The 22,258-nt window shown below is 41.4% G+C and overlaps 2 protein-coding genes across 5 annotated transcripts in view; both read right to left on the bottom strand.

The window, feature by feature from the left end:
• The window catches only part of PHLPP2 (PH domain and leucine rich repeat protein phosphatase 2), a 75,312-nt gene extending 66,500 nt beyond the window's left edge, over positions 1–8,812 (bottom strand). For 2 of the 3 annotated variants that reach the window (XM_064581690.1, XM_045890802.3), the window contains exons 1-2: positions 8,664–8,812; positions 1,273–1,535 (exon numbers count right to left, since the gene is read on the bottom strand). In XM_064581690.1, the coding sequence (XP_064437760.1) occupies positions 1,273–1,535; positions 8,664–8,762 (362 nt within the window). In that variant the 5' untranslated portion in view covers positions 8,763–8,812. Of the gene's footprint in view, positions 1–358; positions 1,248–1,272; positions 1,536–8,663 lie in introns of those variants that run through there. The other variant, XM_045890803.3, reaches the window with a different exon arrangement.
• Positions 8,813–12,537: 3,725 nt separating this feature from the next.
• AP1G1 (adaptor related protein complex 1 subunit gamma 1) overlaps positions 12,538–22,258 on the bottom strand; it is an 81,186-nt gene continuing 71,465 nt past the window's right edge. For both annotated transcript variants that reach the window (XM_064581186.1, XM_064581187.1), the window contains 3 exons: positions 22,026–22,186; positions 18,988–19,086; positions 12,538–16,655 (listed from right to left, as the gene is read on the bottom strand). In XM_064581186.1, the coding sequence (XP_064437256.1) occupies positions 16,554–16,655; positions 18,988–19,086; positions 22,026–22,186 (362 nt within the window). In that variant the 3' untranslated portion in view covers positions 12,538–16,553. The remainder of the gene's footprint in view (positions 16,656–18,987; positions 19,087–22,025; positions 22,187–22,258) is intronic.

The following is a 22,258-nucleotide window of genomic DNA, read 5'->3' on the forward strand; positions in this document are numbered from 1 at the left end:
AAAAATATAAGTCATTAGGCTTGAAAAAAGATTTATCCTTGGAATGCTAACTTTATAATTCCCTAATTTAAAAACTGTTGACAATCATTTCTACTCACAAGCAAGTATGCGCTCATGCATGGGTATGTGTCTATATTTATATATAAAATTTAATGCTAACATGTTCTGGAGAAACTAAGGGGAAAATAGGCATACTTTTATATTATTTGTTGAAGTTTAACTTCTGTGAAGAGAAATGTGACAATATGTATCAAAATTATAAATGCATATATCCTTTGACCAGCAATTCCACTTTTAGGAGTTTATCCTACAGATTACTTCCACACAGGAGAAATATCATAGGTAAAAGAATACTCACTGCAAATCCACTTGTAGAAGTAAAAAACTGGTAACAATTTGAATGTCCCGTAATAGGAGATCAGCTAAAATGATGGTAGACTCATAAAACAGAATATTATACAGCCATTAAATAAATGAAAATTATAAAAATGTTAATATAGAAAGATCTCTAAGAGATTTCAAGTCAATAATATGCTGCATATAGCACCATTAATTTTAAATTTACATATAAATAGAAACATACTTATGCATGAGCATATACACTTCTCATTCTATTTCTTTCTACACATTTCAATTTCATTCTATTTACATGTATTATTTTTTTAAATAACTTTTTTTTTTAAGTAGGCTCCACACCCAGCATGGGGGGCTTGAACTCATGACCCTGAGATTGAGACCTGAGCTAAAATCAAGAGGCAGATGCTTAACCAACTGAGCCACGCAGGCGCCCCTATTTTTTTAAATAACTTTAAAATATTTATTTTAAATTTAGACATCTGACCCGTGGTGTCATCCAAATGAAGTAACTATCAAATTTCCCTTCACTGATAGCTTTTAAATCCAAGAATCATAATTTCAGCATTCCAAAGACAAATCTTATTTCAAGCCTAGTGATCCCATCATCAATATCAGTTCTAAGCACAATTAAAATCCTAAAGCCCACTTCCAAGCAGAAATGCAGATCACGGGCGCCTGGGTGGCTCAGTTGGATAAGCGACTGCCTTCGGCTCAGGTCATGATCCTGGAGTCCCGGGATCGAGTCCCACATCGGGCTCCCCGCTCGGCAGGGAGTCTGCTTCTCCCTCTGACCCTCCTCCCTCTCATGTGCTCTCTCTCTCTCAAATAAAGAAATAAAATCTTTAAAAAAAAAACAACAACAACGCAGATCACTTACGCAGTGACAGAGTTAGAGGGGTAAAACTCCGAGCTTACCTGACTAGGTCCCCATGAAGCTGTAAATAAAGACTTTCCCTTCCCTCCCCAGCACAGATTTCTGAGGCTGGTGTCTCCACGGTGCACAGGACAAGATGTAAGTCAGAGGAGGTGGCGGCGGTTGCGGCAGCGGAGGTCGAGTCGGCTCCATACAGGTAGACGCAACCTCTCCTGACATCTTCTCTCAGCCAGTCTCTTTCTCGAGAGCCAAACCTACTTCGCCTGTTCAAACAATTCCTGCTCCCATTGCGTTTCATATTTCTCTAAAAAACATCAAGAGAAAGAAATCATTAGCCAGAATGTCTGGCTCAGTTAGACACGTTCAGTCCTCACTCCACCTTTCCACTCTCGATTCTCCAACACCTCCTGTCCTGGGGCCTTCCACACCTGCCATGCCCATTCCTAAGCTCCTAAGAAAATGGAAAACCATTTTCTCTCCTTCAGCTGTTCATGCCTCTGTCCATCGCTTTGTCTGACCCTTTCTTTTTCTTACGTTTTCCGAAAAATATAAGAATAATAAAACGTCTGTGGACCTACTACCCACCTTTCACAAATTTTAATATCATGTCATATTTATTTATTTCAGATCCTTATTCTAAAGAATTCTTACATGTAAGAATCACATGTCTTACATACATGTAAGAATATATATGTATATGCACATATATAGTTGAAGTCACCTGATACCCCACCTCAATCCCATTTCCCTCCCTCTCTCCCCAGAAACACTCTACTGTACTTGCTATTCACCATTCCATGCATTTTTATATGTTTGCCATATATGTACCTATCTATAAACTAAATACAACTGTTTTCCATGATTTAGAACTTTAAATCCTAACATACTTATGTTTCACACTGCCATTTTTTCATTTGGTTCAAAATTGGTCATGCTAAAACACCCAGCTCATTCATTTGAATAATATCTCATTATATGAATATACTGCAATTTATATATTCTCCTGCTGATGGCATTTAGTTTGTTTCTAATTTTTTCACTATTAGAAACAATGCTGCGTTAAACATTTCTGCACATGTCTCTACAACGCAAACTGAAAGTTTCTCTAAGGTCCTGACCCTCTGCCTCATATCCCAAATAAGCAAGTACAGAATACTGCACAATGTTGAACAAATGTTCTTTCCATTCTAATCACGTTTCTAAAAAAATTAGTGTTGCATTTGATAATTTAGGTATGTGAAATTCACACACGTTACGGTTACCACAAAGAAAAAACAACTGCTACAGCAATATGACAAGTCTCTAAAGATCAATACTGACCTACTCTATATTTATGATGTGCCATTTCTGTTCCATTTTTTTTTAACATTTTATTTATGTATTTATTTGAGAGAGAGAGAGAGGAGGGAGGAGGAAGGAGGAGGGTATGGCAGAGAGGAGGAAGGGAGAAGGACAAACAGACTCACCGCTGAGCATGGAGCCCTACACCTGCAGCCCCATCTCACAACCCTGAGATCATGACCTGAGCTGAAACCAAGAGTCCCACGCTTAACCGACTGAGCCACCCAGGCACCCCTGTTCCCTTTAATATAAAGGCATTTCCGCTAACACACTGCCATACCTCTCTAGCATCATTCTCCATTACCTGTCACTGTTTCAGTCACATCCAGCTATTTGTAACTCCCCAAACACACCACGATTCCACAATTCTGTGACTTGTCTGAAATGTCCTTCTCCGTCTTGTCCATCTGACTAGACAGCCTTCAAAACTCTACTCATATGTCACCCTCTCTTGTGTTCCCTATGGAGCCTTCCATGTATCCCATCCCCATTTTCTCTGCATAGCTAGAATTAGTGACTCTACTCTCTCCACAGCAGAGCCTCCTCACCTTGAACATATGTCTACTACTAGGGGGGTCACAATGGGTTTTAATCGTGTATTTGATACTTCTTCCTCTCTTCCACACTGAGAATCTATTACAGTGCCTTAATACTTGAGTGGCACACTGATGCATGCAGAACTCACAGAAATCACATCACAGAATGTATTCCCAGTTTCTACTACAGCTCAATTTGCTCTGGCAAGAGGTTGAACAAACTTGAGGGGAAAAAAATCTCCTTTTTTACAAAGAACCCTAAAATCTTTTTACCAACCACAAAGTAAATAAAAGACTTTTGCTACTATTCCTCATTGGAAGTCAGAAATACCTATAAATAAAGCAAATATTATTTTTGTAGTTACCGAGATTAAGTATTTGAGGATAACTGTGGCACCTAAAATTCAATTTCTAAGATGATAAAGAAAAGTGAAGGAAAAGTGAGAAGGTATTTCCATGTGGGAAGAAAGAAAAATATGAGTGAGAATGGCTTCATTGTTTAAATTAAGGATAACAGGTAAATCCATCATTTTACAGATATTAAGGATTAGAATATAGCTATTCAAAACCATGAGGATCATTACTGATTCTAACTTTAGATAAGCAGGATAAACCCCTGCTACAAGTAGGAATTAGGTCTCCTCTTGTCCACAAGATCATTTTCTCAAAGCTGAACTTCTCAGAATTAACAGAGGGCTTTCAAGTCCTTATTTTATAAAGACAAAGGCCATCATATTTGTATCGGTAATTTTAGTCACTGAATACAAATAACCACTGATTAATTTTAAATATTCCTTATTTTTCAGTCTTTGGGCATGATCAACTGGCCCATCTAAAAACGGTATTCTATAAGGTACAGTAACATTTATACAAAGAAGCTCTGCATTCTGCACTGAGTGGAGAGAAATTTTGCTCCCCTGCTACTTAAAGAGAGAGCAAGTAGATACTATTCCACACAAACACCAAAAAGCATCTTTAAAAAAACTTTTTAAGGTCAAATAATGGCCCAATGATCTTCGCAATCTTAGAAAAGTCAAGAAAAATCCCTGGAAGTTATTATATTAGTTCATCCAAGATTTTTCTTCTGGGAGGATTTTTAAAGTCATTTTTAGGGGCGCCTGGGTGGTTCAGTCAGTTAAGCATCTCCCTTCGGCTCAGGTCATGATCCAAGGGTCCTGGGATAGAGCCCCACATCTGGCTCCCTGCTCAGTGGGGAGCCTGCTTCTCCCTCTCCCTCTGCCATTCCCCTTGCTTGTTATGCTCTCTCTCTCTCAAATAAATAAAATCTTTGAAAAAAAAAATTTTTTTAAGTCATTTTTAAATGCATTTATAGGGGTGCCTGGGTGGCTCAGTTGGTTAAGCATCTGATTTCAGCTGGGGTCATAGTCTCAGGGTCCTGTGATCAAGCTCTATGTCAGGCTCCCCAATCAGAAGGGAGTCTGCTTGTCCCTCTCCCTCTGCCCCTCCCCCTGCTCTCTCTCTCTCTCAAATAAATAAAGTCTTAAAAAAAGTGTTTATGTATTTCCCTTAAGACTCTAAATCCTTGGCAGCTCTTTCTGCCCATGGGTTATGTCCCTATGCTTTAATAAAAACACTTTTTGCATGGGGCGGGAAGACTATAAAAATTCCTTAAGATCTTTATCGAAACACATGTGTTGTTGGTCAAAGAATGGTATCTCCTATTTATATGATATATTCCACCCGGTGAAGATAAACTGTGGAGTTAGACCTTTAGTAGGTATCATTCCCTTAAACCTGCTCAATAGGCATTTAAAAGATCTAGATACCAAGCAAGCATAGCCTTCTAGCAATAATCTAGATGGACTGTTCAGCTATTATTAGTTATTGCTGAATTACCTAGTGCTTCCTTCTCCCCTGCGAAAAGCATCAGAAAACCCTGGAAAGGCCAATACTGTCCGCTGATAGACTATCAGCTTTTAGAATCACTTTTCCACTGAAATTGATAGATTAAGAAATGATATTGCTTCCCTTACTCTTATGTAAATCTGTTGACAAACTTTTCTAAAAGGGAACAGGTCTATAATCAACTCTCACATCAAACAAGTGTAAAAGAGCATATTTCAGATTTAAATAGGGGCCCCTCGGTGGCTCAGCTGGTAAAGCGACTGATTTGATTTCGGCTCAGGTCATAATCTCAATATCGCCAAGAGGCTACAGAGCCTGCTTGAGATTCTCTCTCTCCCTTTGCCCCTCCCCCCCACACTCTCTCCCTCTCAAAAAAAAAAAAAAAGATTTACACATACATTTCTAGAAAGTGCAAGTCTTTAGAGTAGGCCATGAATTAAGTACCACTTCAGTTTTAAGCTTTTAACTCTCTAAAAATTAAAATAACATATGAGGGCTGTGATCAGTTCAAAGATGATAAACTATTAAACGCCCCCGTACAATTAACTCTAAGATATGTACGGGAAAAACAGAGTCTGGTCAAGTAACTCTCCCTACTCACTGAGTTCTATTAGAATGTGAAATACCATAAGGTAAGAGATAGGCTCCTGCATTCAAAACTTTAAAACAATAAGGGCTCATCTCTAGGAATATATGTTAAGGAATATTTTGGAAAGGGTGGGATGAGATAAGCAGAGGAAGAATATTTCAGTTCATTAAAAATCATTTTGGTATTCATTGATTTTTAAAAACCATATACACACATTACTTGGCTAAAAACCTGAAACTAGTACTGATGAAAATTGATCTCATGGCACTTGCTGCCCAGTTATAACTTCATATCTTCTACAGTCTGAGTAAAAAAATAATCCCAAAATTGTAGCAAACATCTGGAAAACTATGCTTCATAGCTACTCCCAATAATCTTAAGAGTATTACAAATAGGGCGCCTGGGTGGCTCAGTCGTTAAGCGTCTGCCTTAGGCTCAGGTCATGATCCCAGGGTTCTGGGATCGAGTACCACATCGGGCTCCCTGCTCGGCAGGAAGCCTGCTTCTCCCTCTCCCACTCGCCCTGCTTATGTTCCTGCTCTCGCTATCTCTGTCTCTGTCAAATAAATAAAATCTTAAAAAAAAAAAAATAAGAGTATTACAAATATCGTACTTATATTCCAACAACAGTAAAGGGGTACATTCTAATTAGCAATTTGCTAAATAAATCTGGGAGTAGATTTTGAATCAAACTTTCCAATACCCCATACTGATGGACCTAGATCTAATCTAGCTAAATTATATTGGCTTAGTTATATTAGCCTTTTTATGAAGATCTGTATTATTGACAATAATGACGCTCATAACTTTGTAGTTAGTATAAAAGCATTACAAAAAAGAACAGTAAGCTTTTTTCAAAGGGTCTTCAAAGAACAAGCAGGAGATTATGACTTCTACCTATATATTCTTTTCCAGTTTCACTTGGCACAAAATTCAACCACTCAGCTACTTAAGGAAACTTAAGTGTGCAGAACACACAGCACCTGTTCTCCATAGCCAATCCCATTTATTTGCAAGGATTATTTAAAGTGTTAACCATATGCAATAAAGCAAGAGACACAAGGGCATTAGACACTGTCAGGGCGCCTGGGTGGCTCAGTTGGTTAAGCGACTGCCTTCGGCTCAGGTCATGATCCTGGAGTCCCGGGATCGAGTTCCGCATCGGGCTCTCTGCTCGGCAGGGAGTCTGCTTCTCCCTCTGACCCTCCCCCTCTCATGCTCTCTCTCTCTGTCATTCTCTCTCTCAAATAAATAAATAAAATCTTTAAAAAAAAAAAAAAAGACACTGTCAGCCTCCCATACCACCAACCCAGTACTACAATCAAGATTAATTTCTGGCATCTTTCTAACAGTCCCCAGATTGGAGCCCTAAGGAACCAGCGGTAAATTTGACCACTTCCTGAAAGTCTAGGAAGGCAGGACCCTTTGAATCAAGAGCCTCCTTTCTCAATTCCTTCCATCTCACAATTCACTCCCTCCCCCACAAAAAGTTGTTATTAAAAAAGCCAAGGTTATCTTCTAGACCAGAGGGCATTACCTATCTCTCAGACCTGCCATTTCCTGATAAGCCAGAGCAGCACAACTTTTTTTTTTAAAGTTCATTCACAATTTACATTTGATGACCTTATAGTTTTAAATAAATATCTAAAGGCCTTAAAGTAATTATACTTAAAACTTATGGTTAAATAAGTTAAAATAAATATGTACAAGGTTTATGCAGAAGTAAAGGTAAACTATGAAAAGTTATTGCTTTAAGTCACTGCATTAAGACTGAGAGGTAACAGCAGAAAAAAAATGTTTTATATTTTAGAGAGCTCTATTTTATACTGTTTCATGGATGGATTCACCAGATGCTTCATACCTATTTTTTTTTTTCGGTGTTCCCATCTTTGCAGTGTCCTACAAATAATCTCAATATACAGTGCTCACCCTTGATTCCAATTAACAACTATTACTTAATGTATTTTTTAACATCATGTATTTTCACTGTTTTGCAAAGTATTTTTGAAAGACACCAAAACATCTTAATTTTCTGTCCTCTCTTCCGTCTCGCTGGCAAGTTTTAAATACTGCTGATTTCCTCTTCTAAAACTCTAGAAGGAATTCTATTTCATCTCCAGAAGGACATCTAGTTTATATACTTGACCTACAGAAAAAAATCCTCTCCAACTATTTCAGAGACCAGAAGAAAACCATGCAGTTAGTCTCCCAGAACCCCTCCTTTAAATCATCTTCACTGTCCCCTGCCGACCCTTGTGCATTTAAACTTCTTGCCATCCCCTTCAAGGCTCCACTCCCCGCCTTGCCAGATTCTGCTTTCATTTTCCTCCTACTCCCCCCAATTCCTGCCCCAGAACCCCGCTAGCTGCCTGTTGCATAACCTCTCCCCCATTACCGTCTCCCTGGATTGTTAGCCCGGCTCCCGCAAACAGGAATGCCCTTTTTGCCGAACCCCTCCTCCCTGCTGCAACACGCCCAGAGATTCCCCGAGATTAAGCTCCTCCGCGGATTCTCTCTCCAGGCGGGCAGGTGGAGCTTGCAGGCCGGCGCCTCGGAGCGGAGAGCCGGGTCCTAACTTCGGTGGCGAGCCCCGAGGGCAGAGTCGGCCCGCTCCACCCGGCGTAGCCCCGAGCACACGGCAGCGCCCGGCCAATCACCGCCGCCATCCTCCCGCTGGGGTGATGTCTTCAGGTGTCCGGGGAGGAAGCCCTGCGTACTTCCAGCCCCGCTCTCGGGCCACGGGCGACCGGTCCCCGGCCCTGAACGAGGCCGAGGGCGGCCGAGGCGAGCCCCCGGGTCCCAGAGGAGCCGGGTGGGCGGCGGCGGCGGGGCGGACGCCGGACCGAAGGCGTGGGCCTGCGAGACGGGTGGCGCGCGCCCAGGGATGGGCAGCGGAGGGGAGACGGAGGCGGCCGAGGCCGCGGTGGGGGCCAGGCGCGGAGGCCGAGGCGGGGGCCGCGGCGCCCCCAGCCGGACTGCGGGGCAGCCGGGCGTTGAAGCGGACTGACGCGGCGCGGGGGTCGCCGACTGCCTCGGCCACTGCGCGGAGCAGGGGCGGCCTCTCCCCGCCCTGGTTCCCTCCCCAGCCCTCCCGCCTCACCTTCAGGACCCGGATCCCTCCCGGCAGGCGGCTCGCGGGCGCTTCGGGTGGCTCCGGGGGCTCGAGCGGGCCCGCGGGCCCCGGCTCCACCTCCCCCATCGGCGGCGGGGGCTGCACAGGGACGCCGGGCCGGCGCGACGGCGCGCGAAGCCTCGGCGGCGCGCGCGAGCAGCCCGCGGCCCCGCCTCCCGCGGCCGCCCGCCCCGCCCCGGGCCCCGCCCCTCCCGCAGCCCCGCGGGACCTGCGTAGCTGCGGGCCCGGCGCGGCCCAGACTCCGCGAGCCGCATCCTGGCTGGGCGGCTGTGCCGACCCCGCGGGCGGAGCCGGGCGCCTCCGCAAGGCTGGGCCTGCGCCTCCGGCCGCCCTCAGTTTGTTGGACTGAAGCACAGGGAGAGTGATTTACTGCTATCCCCGCCTCCGAAGTACCGACTGGACTTGGGGCAGGTGGGGTCTGCACCTGTTAGTAGTGACAGGACGCTGCCCTCCGCAGAGGGTGGCTCTTGTAACTTACCTCTCCCAGACGTTTCCTCTTTCACCTCCAAAACTGGCCTGGCACCCTCAAATGCAAAGCCCCACTGAACGGATTGTTGAGAACAGTCACCTTTGCAAGGCCTTTTCTCTGATTAGAGATGCTCACTATGTTCTTTAGCAAATTCGACCCAACCTCGTGTACAAAATGTCAACTCACCTCCCAGCCATATTTTAATTCCCTTTTCTCCTCCTTTAGTAGAAGTATCAGAATTCTTTACTCTGCCTCAAGCCACAATATGGTCTAAGACCATTTTATTATTTGCAAGGCTAATTCAGAAAATCTTTAAAAGTTAATTTATTATTTTAATTCCTGCAGTGATGGTACTTTGTGGCTAGCCAGTCAGCCAAATTTGGAGTCAGCCCAATTCCAAATTTGAGCTTTACCTCTTATTACACCTCTATCCTTGTGCAATTTACTTGATTTGAGCCTTTGCTTCTTAGCTGTGAAATAGAAATTAGTATTTGTCTGGCAGTTATTATCAAGATTTTGTAAAGGCATACAAAGTGCTTAGTAGGGATTCATAATAGTCATTATAATCCTGATTTTCCAAATTTAGAATTTACTCAATTCCTCAGAGTTCTCTTCCTGTAATTTCTACTCTAGATTTTCCTAGGAAACCTTTCAGACTTCTGGATTTTAGGGCTTTCCTTCTTAAACAAGTGTTAATGAATCTTCAAGCAATATGTAAGGAATTAAGCAGCAAAAAATCAGTAATTCCCTGAGATTTGAATTGGTAAAAATAGTATCACCTTATCTACTGCTCCAGCTTGCCTAGCCCATACCAACTATATGGTTAAAATATTTTAATTATAGGCTTAGTACAAGAGAGTTTGAGATCTAACAGTACAGTCTGCACGTGCCCCCTTTCTACTATGAGATATGTATCCGTTTGGAGATCTTTTCAATTACAAGACAAAATCTGACTCTGTACAAAAGTTTGGCCACTACTTTCTCCCTTCACATGAACTACTTTGCATATACTAAAATTCCAATCTCCAGTAGTCTTCATTTGTCTCATTTTAAAATTAAAAATGACTTCTATGAGTCTGGTATAAAGTGAAAAAAGCTCTCAGGTTGACTACCTCCTGGGTCTTCCTTCTACCTTGAAACTACTTTCAAGAAAGCTACTCAAAGTAGTTGAATTCCCATTTCCGTGCTTACTGGGTAACTTCTTCCTGCAGGAACACTGGTATATAAGCTGTAAGCACCCATATGGGGAGAGAAGTGGACCTTGACAGAGGAGGGAAGGGACTGTGGAAAGACCAAAATGTGGTTCAGAATTAGTGTTTCTAAAAAGCCTGTTTGAGATTTTATACGTTACATTTTCCTGATCTCATAAGCAGCTTTTTATTGATTAATCACCTGAAGGGAAAGGATTTTATCCCAGGACCAACATTTTGAGTTCATGCTGGGGAACAGCAGTGGTAGATTGGGTTTTTTAATTAATGGAATAAGGGCTAATGCATCAATTCAGAATACAAGCATATGCTAAAAGTTATGTATTTCCTACTTCTTCATTCATCAACAACAGTAGTACCTCTTTCAAAAGGAAAACCAAAACTAAAAAAAAAACTACCAACCCAGATATTCCAGGGGATCATTTACGATGCAACTCTTGAAAGGTCTCCATGTTTTAAGATCCAATTCGGCAATCAACCAATTGGATTCTCCTTTTTCTTTCCAAATCATGTACTGCCATTAACATTTTATATTGTTTCAAAGGTCATATATTCATGTTCTTCCCCAGTTCAAAGCAGTGTGCATTATGTATGCCAAGGGTTATGTAACTACAATTTCTGGAAATGGTAAACAGCTGAAACTAACCCTAAAAATAAAATCCTCTGGGAATTTCTGTGCAAAAATCCATCTGCCCTCACTGCAGGTTCATGGTTACAAAAATCACTGTTTAGATCAAGCCAAGAGACAGAAGTCATTTCTGCCTCCTTTCTGTATCTTTCCTATAAGCAGCTGTACATACCTCTCTCCACCTGGGGAGGGAAGGAGACACACACACACACTTTATCCCAGGAGCTTTTCCTAATCCTCACTACAAAATCGAAAGAAAGTCTAGAGAAGAAAAGTTTGTCCAACTATGGTAGAAGAGCCATAAGGTCTTACCACATTCACTTATTTATAGCTAGTTCCCACTCCTTTAATGATCACAAAGTCATCTGTAGGCCTAAATCTCTTTTCTACCTTAGGTTGAACAGATTTAGATTTTTTTTTTTTTAAGATTTTATTTATTTGAGAGAGAAAGAGCACAAGAGTGGGGTGAGGGGCAGAGGGAGCAGCAGACTCCCCACTGAGCAGGGAGCCCGATGCGGGGCTGGATCCCAGGACCCCAGGATCATGACCTGAGCCGAAGGCAGACGCTACCTGACTGAACCACCCAGGTGCTGCAGTTTTAGAAAGTCTTTATTTTAATTCCAAAGAAACAGGTAGTATTTACCTGGCCTCAGGGTTTGAAGGGATATATTTTCAAAATATGGGGACAATTGAACTAGGGGAGGAAATAGCATGGAAAACCCTTAAAAGTGATAAAAATTACCTCAGTCCTTCTGGACTGAAGTTCAAATCTCAACACTATTCATTGTATTGTTGAGTAAATGCCTGAAGTCTATTACTAGCTAAACTTTTCTATTGTAGTTTTTATATTTTCCTCTAACATGAAATTACATGCAGATGAACATGTTAACTAAATTTAATATTAGAAACAAAAATGAATTTTAACTAAACCACATATAAGATTACAGAAATGTCACTTATCAAACAGTGCCAAAGGGCACTTCTGCATAAACCAGATATATGCCAAGGCTTCTCTTCTCCTTCTCACTTAGGGGGCTTTCATGATCTCCCCCTTCTCAATCAAGGGAGTATCAGGGATCACCCAAGCAATAGAAAGCCTATAGCTTCCAACACCCAGCCACTCTCACTTCTATGGAAGAATTCACATTAAATAGATCATGAAATAGAATTCATTTTGGCTGGTCAAACCTTCCTCTTCCCAGTCACAGATACACTTAAACAATTTACAAATAGCTTATAACTAAAACCCCATGACCACCTCTAAATACACATTTCACTTTGATATGATTTCTTTGCCTTGTTTGAAAGTTCACCCATGTGGAGAAGTAAGCATGAGTTAATAATCATTAGTTAAAATTCCCAATTGCACTTTTGACTGTTATAGACTACAAGTTTTTTTTTAGGTTGTTCAAATTCTTCTAGGTGAGATTTCTGTGTAAAAGGAACATTAACAGGTCAGTAAGTTTGGCTCAAAGCTCTGGAATAAGAATTCATTCAAGGCTTCTCCAATCCACTTATAAGAAGCAAGGAAGCAAATTTTAAATCATTGAGTATTGACTTTTTATTATTAGTCACTGTTCATAATTTGTTTCAACCAAAAGACAATACACACAGCAGAATTCTAATGCATCCCATGTAAATGTTTACATCCATTTTATTCCTCACTCGCCTCTAAGACTTATCATTTAATTTTAAATTTTTTTTACATCTCAAAAATATGTCTGCAATAATTAGAATTAGCTGTCCCACTTAGAAACAGCCTTTTAATATTTTTACAGTAAAGAAGATGTGATGGGGCTTAATGAAAATGTAACTTACAACAATTATGAAAGAAATGGGACTTTACAGGGACACAGTGGGAGTTCACAAAGGAAAGAGTCCAGAAGCTCTTTCCCATGAGCAACCCCCCAAATTGAAAACAAAAACAAAACACACAAAGCGCAACAGCAGGTTCCAAAAACAAAAACAAAAAAACTCCGATGCTCCATCCTGAAGCCAGAATGAGCCTCCCGGAAGTTCACGGAAGCAACTGTGCAAGCTGCTTCAGCACGTTCTTTTGTTTAAGTGCGCTGGGTCCTGGAACCCTGCAGATGGAGCCCACTCGCTACTATTGCTTGAAAAAGAGTGATTCACTTCCACAAGCAGCCCCACCCTCCTGAGCCAAAGCCTGTCAACGTGTTTTAAACTTCAGGACTTTCGGCTCTTCAGTGACCCTCCCCACTCCCAAACACATGAGTATACAGTCATGAACCACCTCTTCACCAACCACAAATTCGTGAATATCCACTTTTTGCTCGCTAGCTCTCATTCGGTTTAGGGCAATGAAGATAAGATACATTCACTAGAAAAAAATAAGACATATTCACACTCTTTCTTCCCCCCTAGTTCTCATGGCCCAAGTATTTTCCAATGTATAAAATAATAAAGTTGAACCTCAAAAACAGTATCCCCTAACATCCAACCTCTTCTAGAAGAATGTAAAAATGAAAAGCATGTTATACCGTAGATGGAAATACTCAACTGTCTACTTTCTTATATGAATGGGACAAATAAAGGGTATGAACCACATCTTTAACCCAGTTAAGAGGAAAAAAATCCCCTCCCAAATGTTATACTGAGGAATGTTTCTTTAAATGAGAAAGACCTTAAAATGAACAGATGATCACTACAGACAGCATAAAACATTCCATGACTGTCCCAATCACCTCAAGGTAACAGCACCAGAGCATTGTGGGAGAAGCTTCTCGGGTAGAGCACCCTTCCTGCAGTTTTTTGAGATCACTTAGATGAATTGTCCCTTAGGATTACTTGGGTGGAGGGGGTGGGAGTGATAGGATACACTACTCTGAAAGAGGGGGAGGAAATGAGGTAAAAATGTATGTGAAATTGTCCGAGTATGTGTAGGCTCACTGCTCATCACCCTGGGGTTATTAAGACAGCCATGGAAATCACTCTTTCCTCACAATGGCTCTGACGTAAATCTATCCAAATTTGCTCCCCCTTGCATGGTCATACCAGGGAAATAAATTACTGAAATGTGTAAGTATTCATAGAAAGTAAGAGATTTCTCCTTTTAGCAGCAAGGCCAAGTACGAGGAGAACTAATTCTGATCCTAGAAACTAAGGCACGCTGAAGCCTTCAAAGATCCCATCATTTGAAAGAGTCGTCACAACCATCAGGATCCTAGGCAGCTTTCTGGCCGCTAGTTCTTCAGTGTGGTGCTCAGCTTCACTTTCCAAAATCACTCCAAATATTCTAGGCAGCACCCTTTGCGTTAAGGCCATGATTTTTATCCCATCTAGACAAAGCTATGGATAATCACATAACTCTACCTCAAAACTATAATCACGCAGAGAGATGCTTTGTTACTAGAGTAGACCCTTTCCAGCTCCACTAGCTAGCACTGTCTTATAGCATGGTCTTCGGCAGATTTCTCAGATTCAATTCAGTCCAACTAAAGAAACTTGAGCTGGTCAACTATTAACGTGAGAGAAGAATAAAGCCTCTAACCCAGAGAGGAATGTTAGATAAATTCTGTTCGAGAAATCCACCAACACTATGTTAATCCTATTCTGTTTCACAGCATTAAGTATCCATCCAATGAAATCAGTCGGCAAAGAAACCTTGAAAGGCTATTCTCCATTGCCCAGGCTGAACAAGTTGTCTGAAACATACACTAGTCCACACTTGCCTTTACTAAAAACTGTGCATGGACAAGGTAACATCCTGTTCTTGACTCAACCATTTACCCAGTAGGGTAAGTTTTAGCAAATCTTGCTCTTGTTTACGAGTAAGACCAGAAAGTTTCCCCTTTGAAGCCTTTTAGTTCAACCCCAGTTTGTCAAATGTTAGGAATAATCTGGCATCTGATACAGAGCTAGATTTGACAAGACACTGAAGATTTTAAGTAAAGGCTTGGTGAAATGAGGGGGGAGAAAAAAGAGATTTGTACCCAGGTTTAAGACCAAAGCCAAGGTAGCCCTCATACTGTACTCAATACAGTAATGATTGCAAACCTTCTAAGAGCACGGCAGTCCTGACTTGTCCTCTCTTCCTAAGCACATCAGACGTGGCACCTGGTGCCACAGAAGTCACCTTACCTCATACCAGCAACTCAGTGTTAAGGTCTGAGAACACAAGGGTCCTTTCTAAAAAGCACTCGGCACTCTCCCTAGTTTCAAAAGCTCCAGACCTCAGGTCCTTGATGCAGATGTTCATGAGACTGGCCTCTCTCATGAGACCAACTTCTCAGACTCTATGGTGTCCATAAGACTTCCTCTCACAAGGGGGCAAGGAAGCTACAAGGCTTCATTCCAACACCATAAAGTACAATATAGGAAAGGTTTCTTTAACCGCGTGGTCTTTATTTCAGTGCCAGTGTTACAGATACAACACAAATGTTCCAGTTAGAAGAAGGAATTCAAACGGAATGCCAAGGTCCAAGCCAGGCTCAGGAAATAAAAAGGAAGGTTTGGAGTAATGGAGAAGATGACTCCAATATGCTCTAGGATGAGTCTGATACTCACTCTTCCTATGGGCAAAGGTGCTTTTGTTAAGGAGTCTGATCTTAAAAAGCAAACTCCTCTTTCCACCCATTTACCATAGTTCAACAGGCAAGTTATGGGCTTAGGAGAAACTTTAAAATTTGTGGTGGGGATAGGGGCATTAATAACTATTTATATGCCTTTTAGAAGTTGTCCACTTTGCACTTTCAGGGGAATCAATTTTGAAAATCATGGGGAGTATTCATGACTACAGCTAAAGAATGGAGAGAAAGGGGAGCTGGAAGAGCCTTGGGAGTTTCTATTACAAAGAGAGCACCATATCCTTCATGCCGAATCTCAACACAAGCTCTTTTTAACTGCATCTGTCCAGTGTTTACAAATAACCTCTCCAGGTCTGCCCAGGTCTTGGTAACAAAATTACATACATGTGTGTGTCTGTGTGTATACAGCAATGCACAGAAAAGGCTACCAGGAGCCTAATGCCTCTTTCAAACATTGGGGGAACCAGTAGAAAAAGGCAGGGCTCCCTAATGTCCATTGTTAACATTTCCATTCTGAATGCCTGATGTAAAAAGCGCCTGAAGATGGTAACCCAGCTACTGAGGAGTGGATACCCCCACCTCACCCAGTCCACAGAAAAACACAGTAGAAAGAAGGGGCAACTCTTTGCTGCAGAGACAGAGTGAGTGTTTTCTTGCCATGGATTCCAGTCCTCTCCTCCAGACCAGCTGCTTATTTCCTCAGGGGCCCAGGGAATGTTGATTCTGGCTGTAAATGTGGGAGGGGTGGAGAAGTGCGGACAAAGGAGAAGAGGAGGAAGAGTGCAAAGTAGCCTCCAGAAGCAGCCGGCCTCAACAGTGGAGGAGAGGAGATTCGTCTTTGACAATGCTTCAAGGTCAGCAATAACTTCAGGAAAATCCTCCTCAACAGTTCTCTTTAGCTCCTCATGCCCATGGTACAGTTGGGGGGGACTTGCCAGCGATCACAACCTCCTTCCCAGGGTTCCTTTGATTGAGTGGGACAAGAATGAGAATGGTGCCGGGCCCTCATTGCCAGGACTGAGGGGGAAAGTTGTTCACTTCTGCTAGATCTTGCATTGCTGAGCCCTTGTGGTTATATGTGAGCTTGATTCGCATTCGCAGCTGTTGCTGTAGAAGAACAGAGAATTGTAAATTACAGTGAAAGGAAATCTGTAGAATCTGTGTGGTCCACAAATAGACCTTTAATCCAAACAAATTATTTTAGAGCAAAGCTGCCTCTTAAAAATGACACACAGGCAAATAACCACTACCACCACCGTTACTGCCTAGTACTCTGGCCAACATCATGCAGTCGAGTAGAGAAAGTGCATCTCCGGAACACAGCATCAGCTTCAGTCCGAGAACTGCATTCACGGGACAGAACCACTTGGGAGCAGTTTCATAGTAACAGTGGCTGAGGGCTTCTCAAAAAGATTCAACCTTTGGGGCGCCTGGGTGGCTCAGATGGTTAAGCATCTGCCTTCGGCTCAGGTCATGATCCCAGGGTCCCGGGATCGAGTCCCACATCGGGCTTCCCGCTCCTTGGGAGCCTGCTTCTCCCTCTGTTTCTCTCTGTCTCTCATGAATAAATAAATAAAATCTTAAAAAAAAAAAAAAAAAAAAAGATTCAACCTTTGTATCCAAGTTTCCAGAAAAATGAGGTAAACATACTCATCTTTTTTTTTTTTTTAAAGATTTTTTATTTATTTATTTTACAGAGATAGCGAGAGCAGGAACATAAGCAGGGAGAGTGGGAGAGGGAGAAGCAGGCTTCCTGCCGAGCAGGGAGCCCGATGCGGGGCTCGATCCCAGGACCCTGGGATCATGACCTGAGCTGAAGGCAGACACTTAACGACTGAGCCACCCAGGCGCCCCTAAACATACTCATCTTATGCTCTACATTCAGAGATACTCTTGCTCTGTCTGTAAAACCAATAGTAAATGTGAACATAAACTTGTTTTATTCCCAAGACATAAAAGAAAAAAAAAATTATGTTACTTATGGTAACAGAAGTCATTTTAAGAAAACTCAATTATAAACCCCTTTACTTTACGTGGCAGATTTCAAATATTAATGCATTAAATAAATTTTTACCCTTCTGGTATAATTTTAATTATTTATGAAAATAAAAACAAGGAAAAAAAAGAAAATTTTTACTCTATGTATCAGATCATCAAAGGAATCTAGGCTTGTGCTATAGGCAGATACTCAGAATCCAGTGAGTACCAGAGGAAAGGCAAATGCTGTAAGAGGAAGAAATCATCATGCCGGGCTTATAAGACACTGCTGGACATCTTTCAAGGTGAAGAAACTCTCTGAACCATTTTCAAAAACTGTTTGAAAACTAGTGAATTGATTGCTATTAGAAGTGGAGTCAATTTACTTCTTTGAGAAGATATAATGAAATATTGCTTAATTTCAGTTTCTAAAGCTACTTTTCTTTTTTTTTTAAGATTTTATTTATTTGCGAGAGAGAGAATGAGAGACAGAGAGCATGAGAGGGAGGAGGATCAGAGGGAGAAGCAGACTCCCTGCTGAGCAGGGAGCCCAATGCGGGACTCGATCCCGGGACTCCAGGATCATGACCTGAGCCGAAGGCAGTCGCTTAACCGACTGAGCCACCCAGGCGCCCCATCTAAAGCTACTTTTCATTTGGCTGCTTCATTAAAAATGCTTCCACTTGTACTGTACACACTTAATAATCACAGTAGTAAATATGGATATATGTGGTTCTACAGATACTCTTACCCCAGACTGCAACTTGTATAAAAATTAAAACGTCTAAGGAGCACCTGGGTGACACAGTCGGTTGGGCATCTGACTCTTGGTTTCTGCTCGGGTCATAATCGCAGGGTCGTGATACCAAGCCCCACGTCAGGCTCTGTGCTCAGCGCGGAGTCTGCTTGAAATTCTCCCCCTCCCCCATGTGCTTTCTCTCTCTCTCCCTCTCTCAAAAATAAATAAATCCTTAAAAAAAAAAAAGATTAAACTGTCTAAGCTTTCCGTCTTCTCTTGATAGATATTAGATCTGTAGATAGATAGATCTAAATAGATAATTCCTTAAAGCTACATTTTAGGGATGCCTGGGTGGCTCAGTTGGTTGAGTGCCTGACTCTTGATTTTGGCTCAGGTCATGATCACAGGGTCATGAGACTGAGCCCCACCATCAAGCTCTGTGCTGGGTGTGGAGCTTCCTAAAGATTCTCTCTCTGCCCCTCCCGCCCCCTCTCCCTCTGAAAAAAAAAAAAGGCTGCATTTTAATGCTGCCACTAAGCCATTTCAAGTGTCTAGGCTGTGTTTATTATCTAATCTACAAAAGAATAGAGGATAGACTAGACATTTTCACAGATTTCTTCTACAACTATGAGTCAGAGAAAACCTAGAGAAACAAAGCAGAATTTTATTTCAGGAAATATGCTTACATGTCACTCAGACACTGTCTTCAAACGTGCTACTCACCTTCTGCGGATTGAGAACTTTAATGACTTGTGTGATGGTCCCCGTATTAAATGCTGGGACAACGCTGCTGCTTGGAGACAAAAGCTGCAGCTGGAATGTCTGTGGGGAACAAAGGGCACTCTTCAGAAAAAAGAATACACTCAATACTATGTCAGAGATGTCAACAAATAAAAAAAGTCAGACACCCAGATAATAACTCAAGTAACAGACTGACCAACTACTATGTTCTGTTTGTTCTCCAGATATCAACAATTCAGAGTATGTGGGCTGACTATAACCTTCACGTTATTTTTAAAAACCCCACTGTTAGGTCTTTGATCATGAAAATTAGCAATGAGCCACCCTCCTCTTTCAGGCAGAAGGAACTTTAGCCTACCACTTTTCAAAAGGTGACCAATTCTTGTTTTGGCAACCTCACTTAATAGTAACTGATCAACTATGCAGGTAAAAAAACGGGTGTGTGTGGCTAAAAAAAAAAAGCTAGAAAGAAATGAAAAAAGAAAAACAAAAAACCCTTTCTACAAATAACAAACCAGCATACCAATCACCAAGTACAGGCCTTTATGCTTTTGTGTATTTGGATGGTTGGGATAGGGAGACTTAAACTTTTGTTTTCTTAAGTCTACATAATCTGGAATGTGTCAAGGGCTACATGACAGAGGTAAGAAAGGCTGGAAAGAGCCAAGCTGTTAATATGTATGTGGAATACTCAGGATCTCCCCCATCGGGGTCACAGGTCTTATGCGAACAATTTCCTACAGAGTTAGCCTATACAGCAAAAAACCTGGAAAAGCCAATTGCCCTAATTTGTAGTGTTGGGGGGTTTTACTTGTTTGTTTACAGAGAAGAGAGATAAAAGTGCTATCAGCAAGACAGGTAAACCATAACTGTTAGCACAATATAGTATGTATGTAGCTATTCTACATACTAGGATTTTGCTTTATTTTTTATTTTTTTAAGTAGACTCCATGCCCAGCGTGGAGCCCAACATAGGGCTTGAACTCATGATCCTGAGACCAAGACCTGAGCTGAGATCAAAAGTCGGACACTTAACTGACTGAGCCACCCAGGCACCCCCATATTAGGATTTAAAAAATTTTTCCTGAAAGTATAGTTCTCTAAAATAATGGACAGTGCGGAGAAAAAATAGAGAGGGAAAGAGAGGCAGAGGGAAGAGCGAAAGAGAGAAGAGGGAGAAAAAGAGAGAGAGAAAGAGAAGGGAAAGGGGGAGAGAGACAGAAAAAGACAGGTGGGGACCGGCGCTGGTGGGGGACAAGAGGAGGAAAGTCTATCCAGCCTTCTCTTAGGACCAAAATTGTAAGAGTAAAGAGATTTAATATCAACTCACAGGCTTATTATGTTGGGTTTTATTATAATTCTATTATCAAGATAGATTATGTAAGCTGAAATATTATCCATTGTTTTTCACACCATTATTTTATATGCACCACTGAGAAAGAAAACAGGCTACCAACTAAATTATGATAAAGTCCGAATTTTAAAATGCATCTCAAGTTCAGAGATAATAAAAAGTAATAGTAGAATCTATGAAATATCATTATTTTGAAGTTCAAGACACATCATGACATGGGGCGCCTGGGTGGCTCAGTCATTAAGCGTCTGCCTTTGGCTCAGGTCATGATCCCAGGGTCCTGGGATCGAGTCCCACATTGGGCTCCCTGCTTGGCGGGAAGCCTGCTTCTCCCTCTCCCACTCCCCCTGCTTGTGTTCCCTCTCTCGCTGTGTATCTCTCTGTCAAATAAATAAATAAAATCTTTAAAAAAAAAAAAAAGATACATCATGACATGCAAAAAGATATTATACAGTCCAACACCAAAAATAAGGCCATACTTTAATGGCAGAGACGCTATGTTGCTAGAGCACAGCCTAGAGTAACAAGTGTAAAACCCAAAGTTGCAGCAGTTAATGTTTACTGAGCAATGAACATATGAAAAGTGCTTTAAAACAGTAGAGAGTACATAAAACTCATCTATCCCTCAAACGAACCCTAGGAAGTAGATATCACTGCCACCATCCATCCTCCCTTTGTAAACAAGAAACTGAGGCATAGAGGCTAAGTTTGCTTAATGTCATACAACTACTACTGAAACCACCCCACTCTAGTGCTTCTAAAAACATCTACATTACTCTGGCTCCTAAAAAATGCAAGTAAAGGAGGCTACAAAGTCAGCAGTAACCACAAATAAAAGGTCTTCAATTTCCAAAAATGTGTTGTTTGAATGTCTTACTTCACATGTCACTGCAAAGATTAGATTAGCTTATTCTAAAACAAGGGCTGGCAAACTATGACCCATCGGCCAAGAATGACCCAACATCTGTTTTTGTAAATGTTTTATTGGAACAGAATCACACTCTTTCATTTATATATATGGCTTTTTGTCCCCACTATATCAACAGAAATGAGTAGATGCAACAGAGACCATATAGCCTAAAATACTTACTATCTTGTCTTTGCCAGAAAATTTTGTCCATTCTTCATTCTCAGTATTTCTTTATACAAAACTTTTCATTTTTCAAAGACGGACATAAATTTTCCTTAAACTAAGATTTGGTATAAACAAAGCTTCAATTTACAGAAACAAGCAGTCATTGTATCAATACTAAACTAGATATTAATGAAGAAGGAATGTTTCTTTCACTTAATAAATACCAAGAGATGAAAACTTTTAATTCGGATCCAGTAACTAGAAGAGAATACCAAATAGATAAAGTCCTTCATCTTAATGAATTTTAATTCCATGTTAGAATTTGTGCTTTTTAGGTTTTTACCACTGTATTACTGAACCCCACCCATCCTCAATGACCTGAGCATTAGCAGACCACTTTGTAGAATGTCCTTTCTTTATATTGTAAGAATATTTCTGACCAAGTAAAAAGCTTTCAAAATGACATGCTTCAATGAACCATAATACATTATTGTTAATTTGGGTTAAATCTGCAAATTTAGTTTAACTTCTAAACATGAAAATATATCACTTATCAAATGCATGAAAAAGGCAAAGAAGACACTGTAGTACCTTTGGTACTGCAGCCTGAAAAACAAAGTCCGTCATGTCCAGCTCTGTGCTGTTGGAGGCCTGTATCGTTATCACTGTGACGCTAGGGTTGGTATTTGACCGTTCAAAGGTGAATTCTATCTTCAAGCCGTTCTTACTGTATGCTGTGATGGAGGGGATGCCTGGAAAGCACAGGAAGATCAGTCTAACTGCAGTCAGCTTAATGCTTACAGAATTATTCTTTTCTTCAATAA

The sequence above is a fragment of the Mirounga angustirostris genome, unplaced genomic scaffold (assembly GCF_029215605.1).
Source record: "Mirounga angustirostris isolate CCGP_5_RB_7025 unplaced genomic scaffold, mMirAng1.0.hap1 SCAF_16, whole genome shotgun sequence".
NCBI classification, from domain to species: domain Eukaryota; kingdom Metazoa; phylum Chordata; class Mammalia; order Carnivora; family Phocidae; genus Mirounga; species Mirounga angustirostris.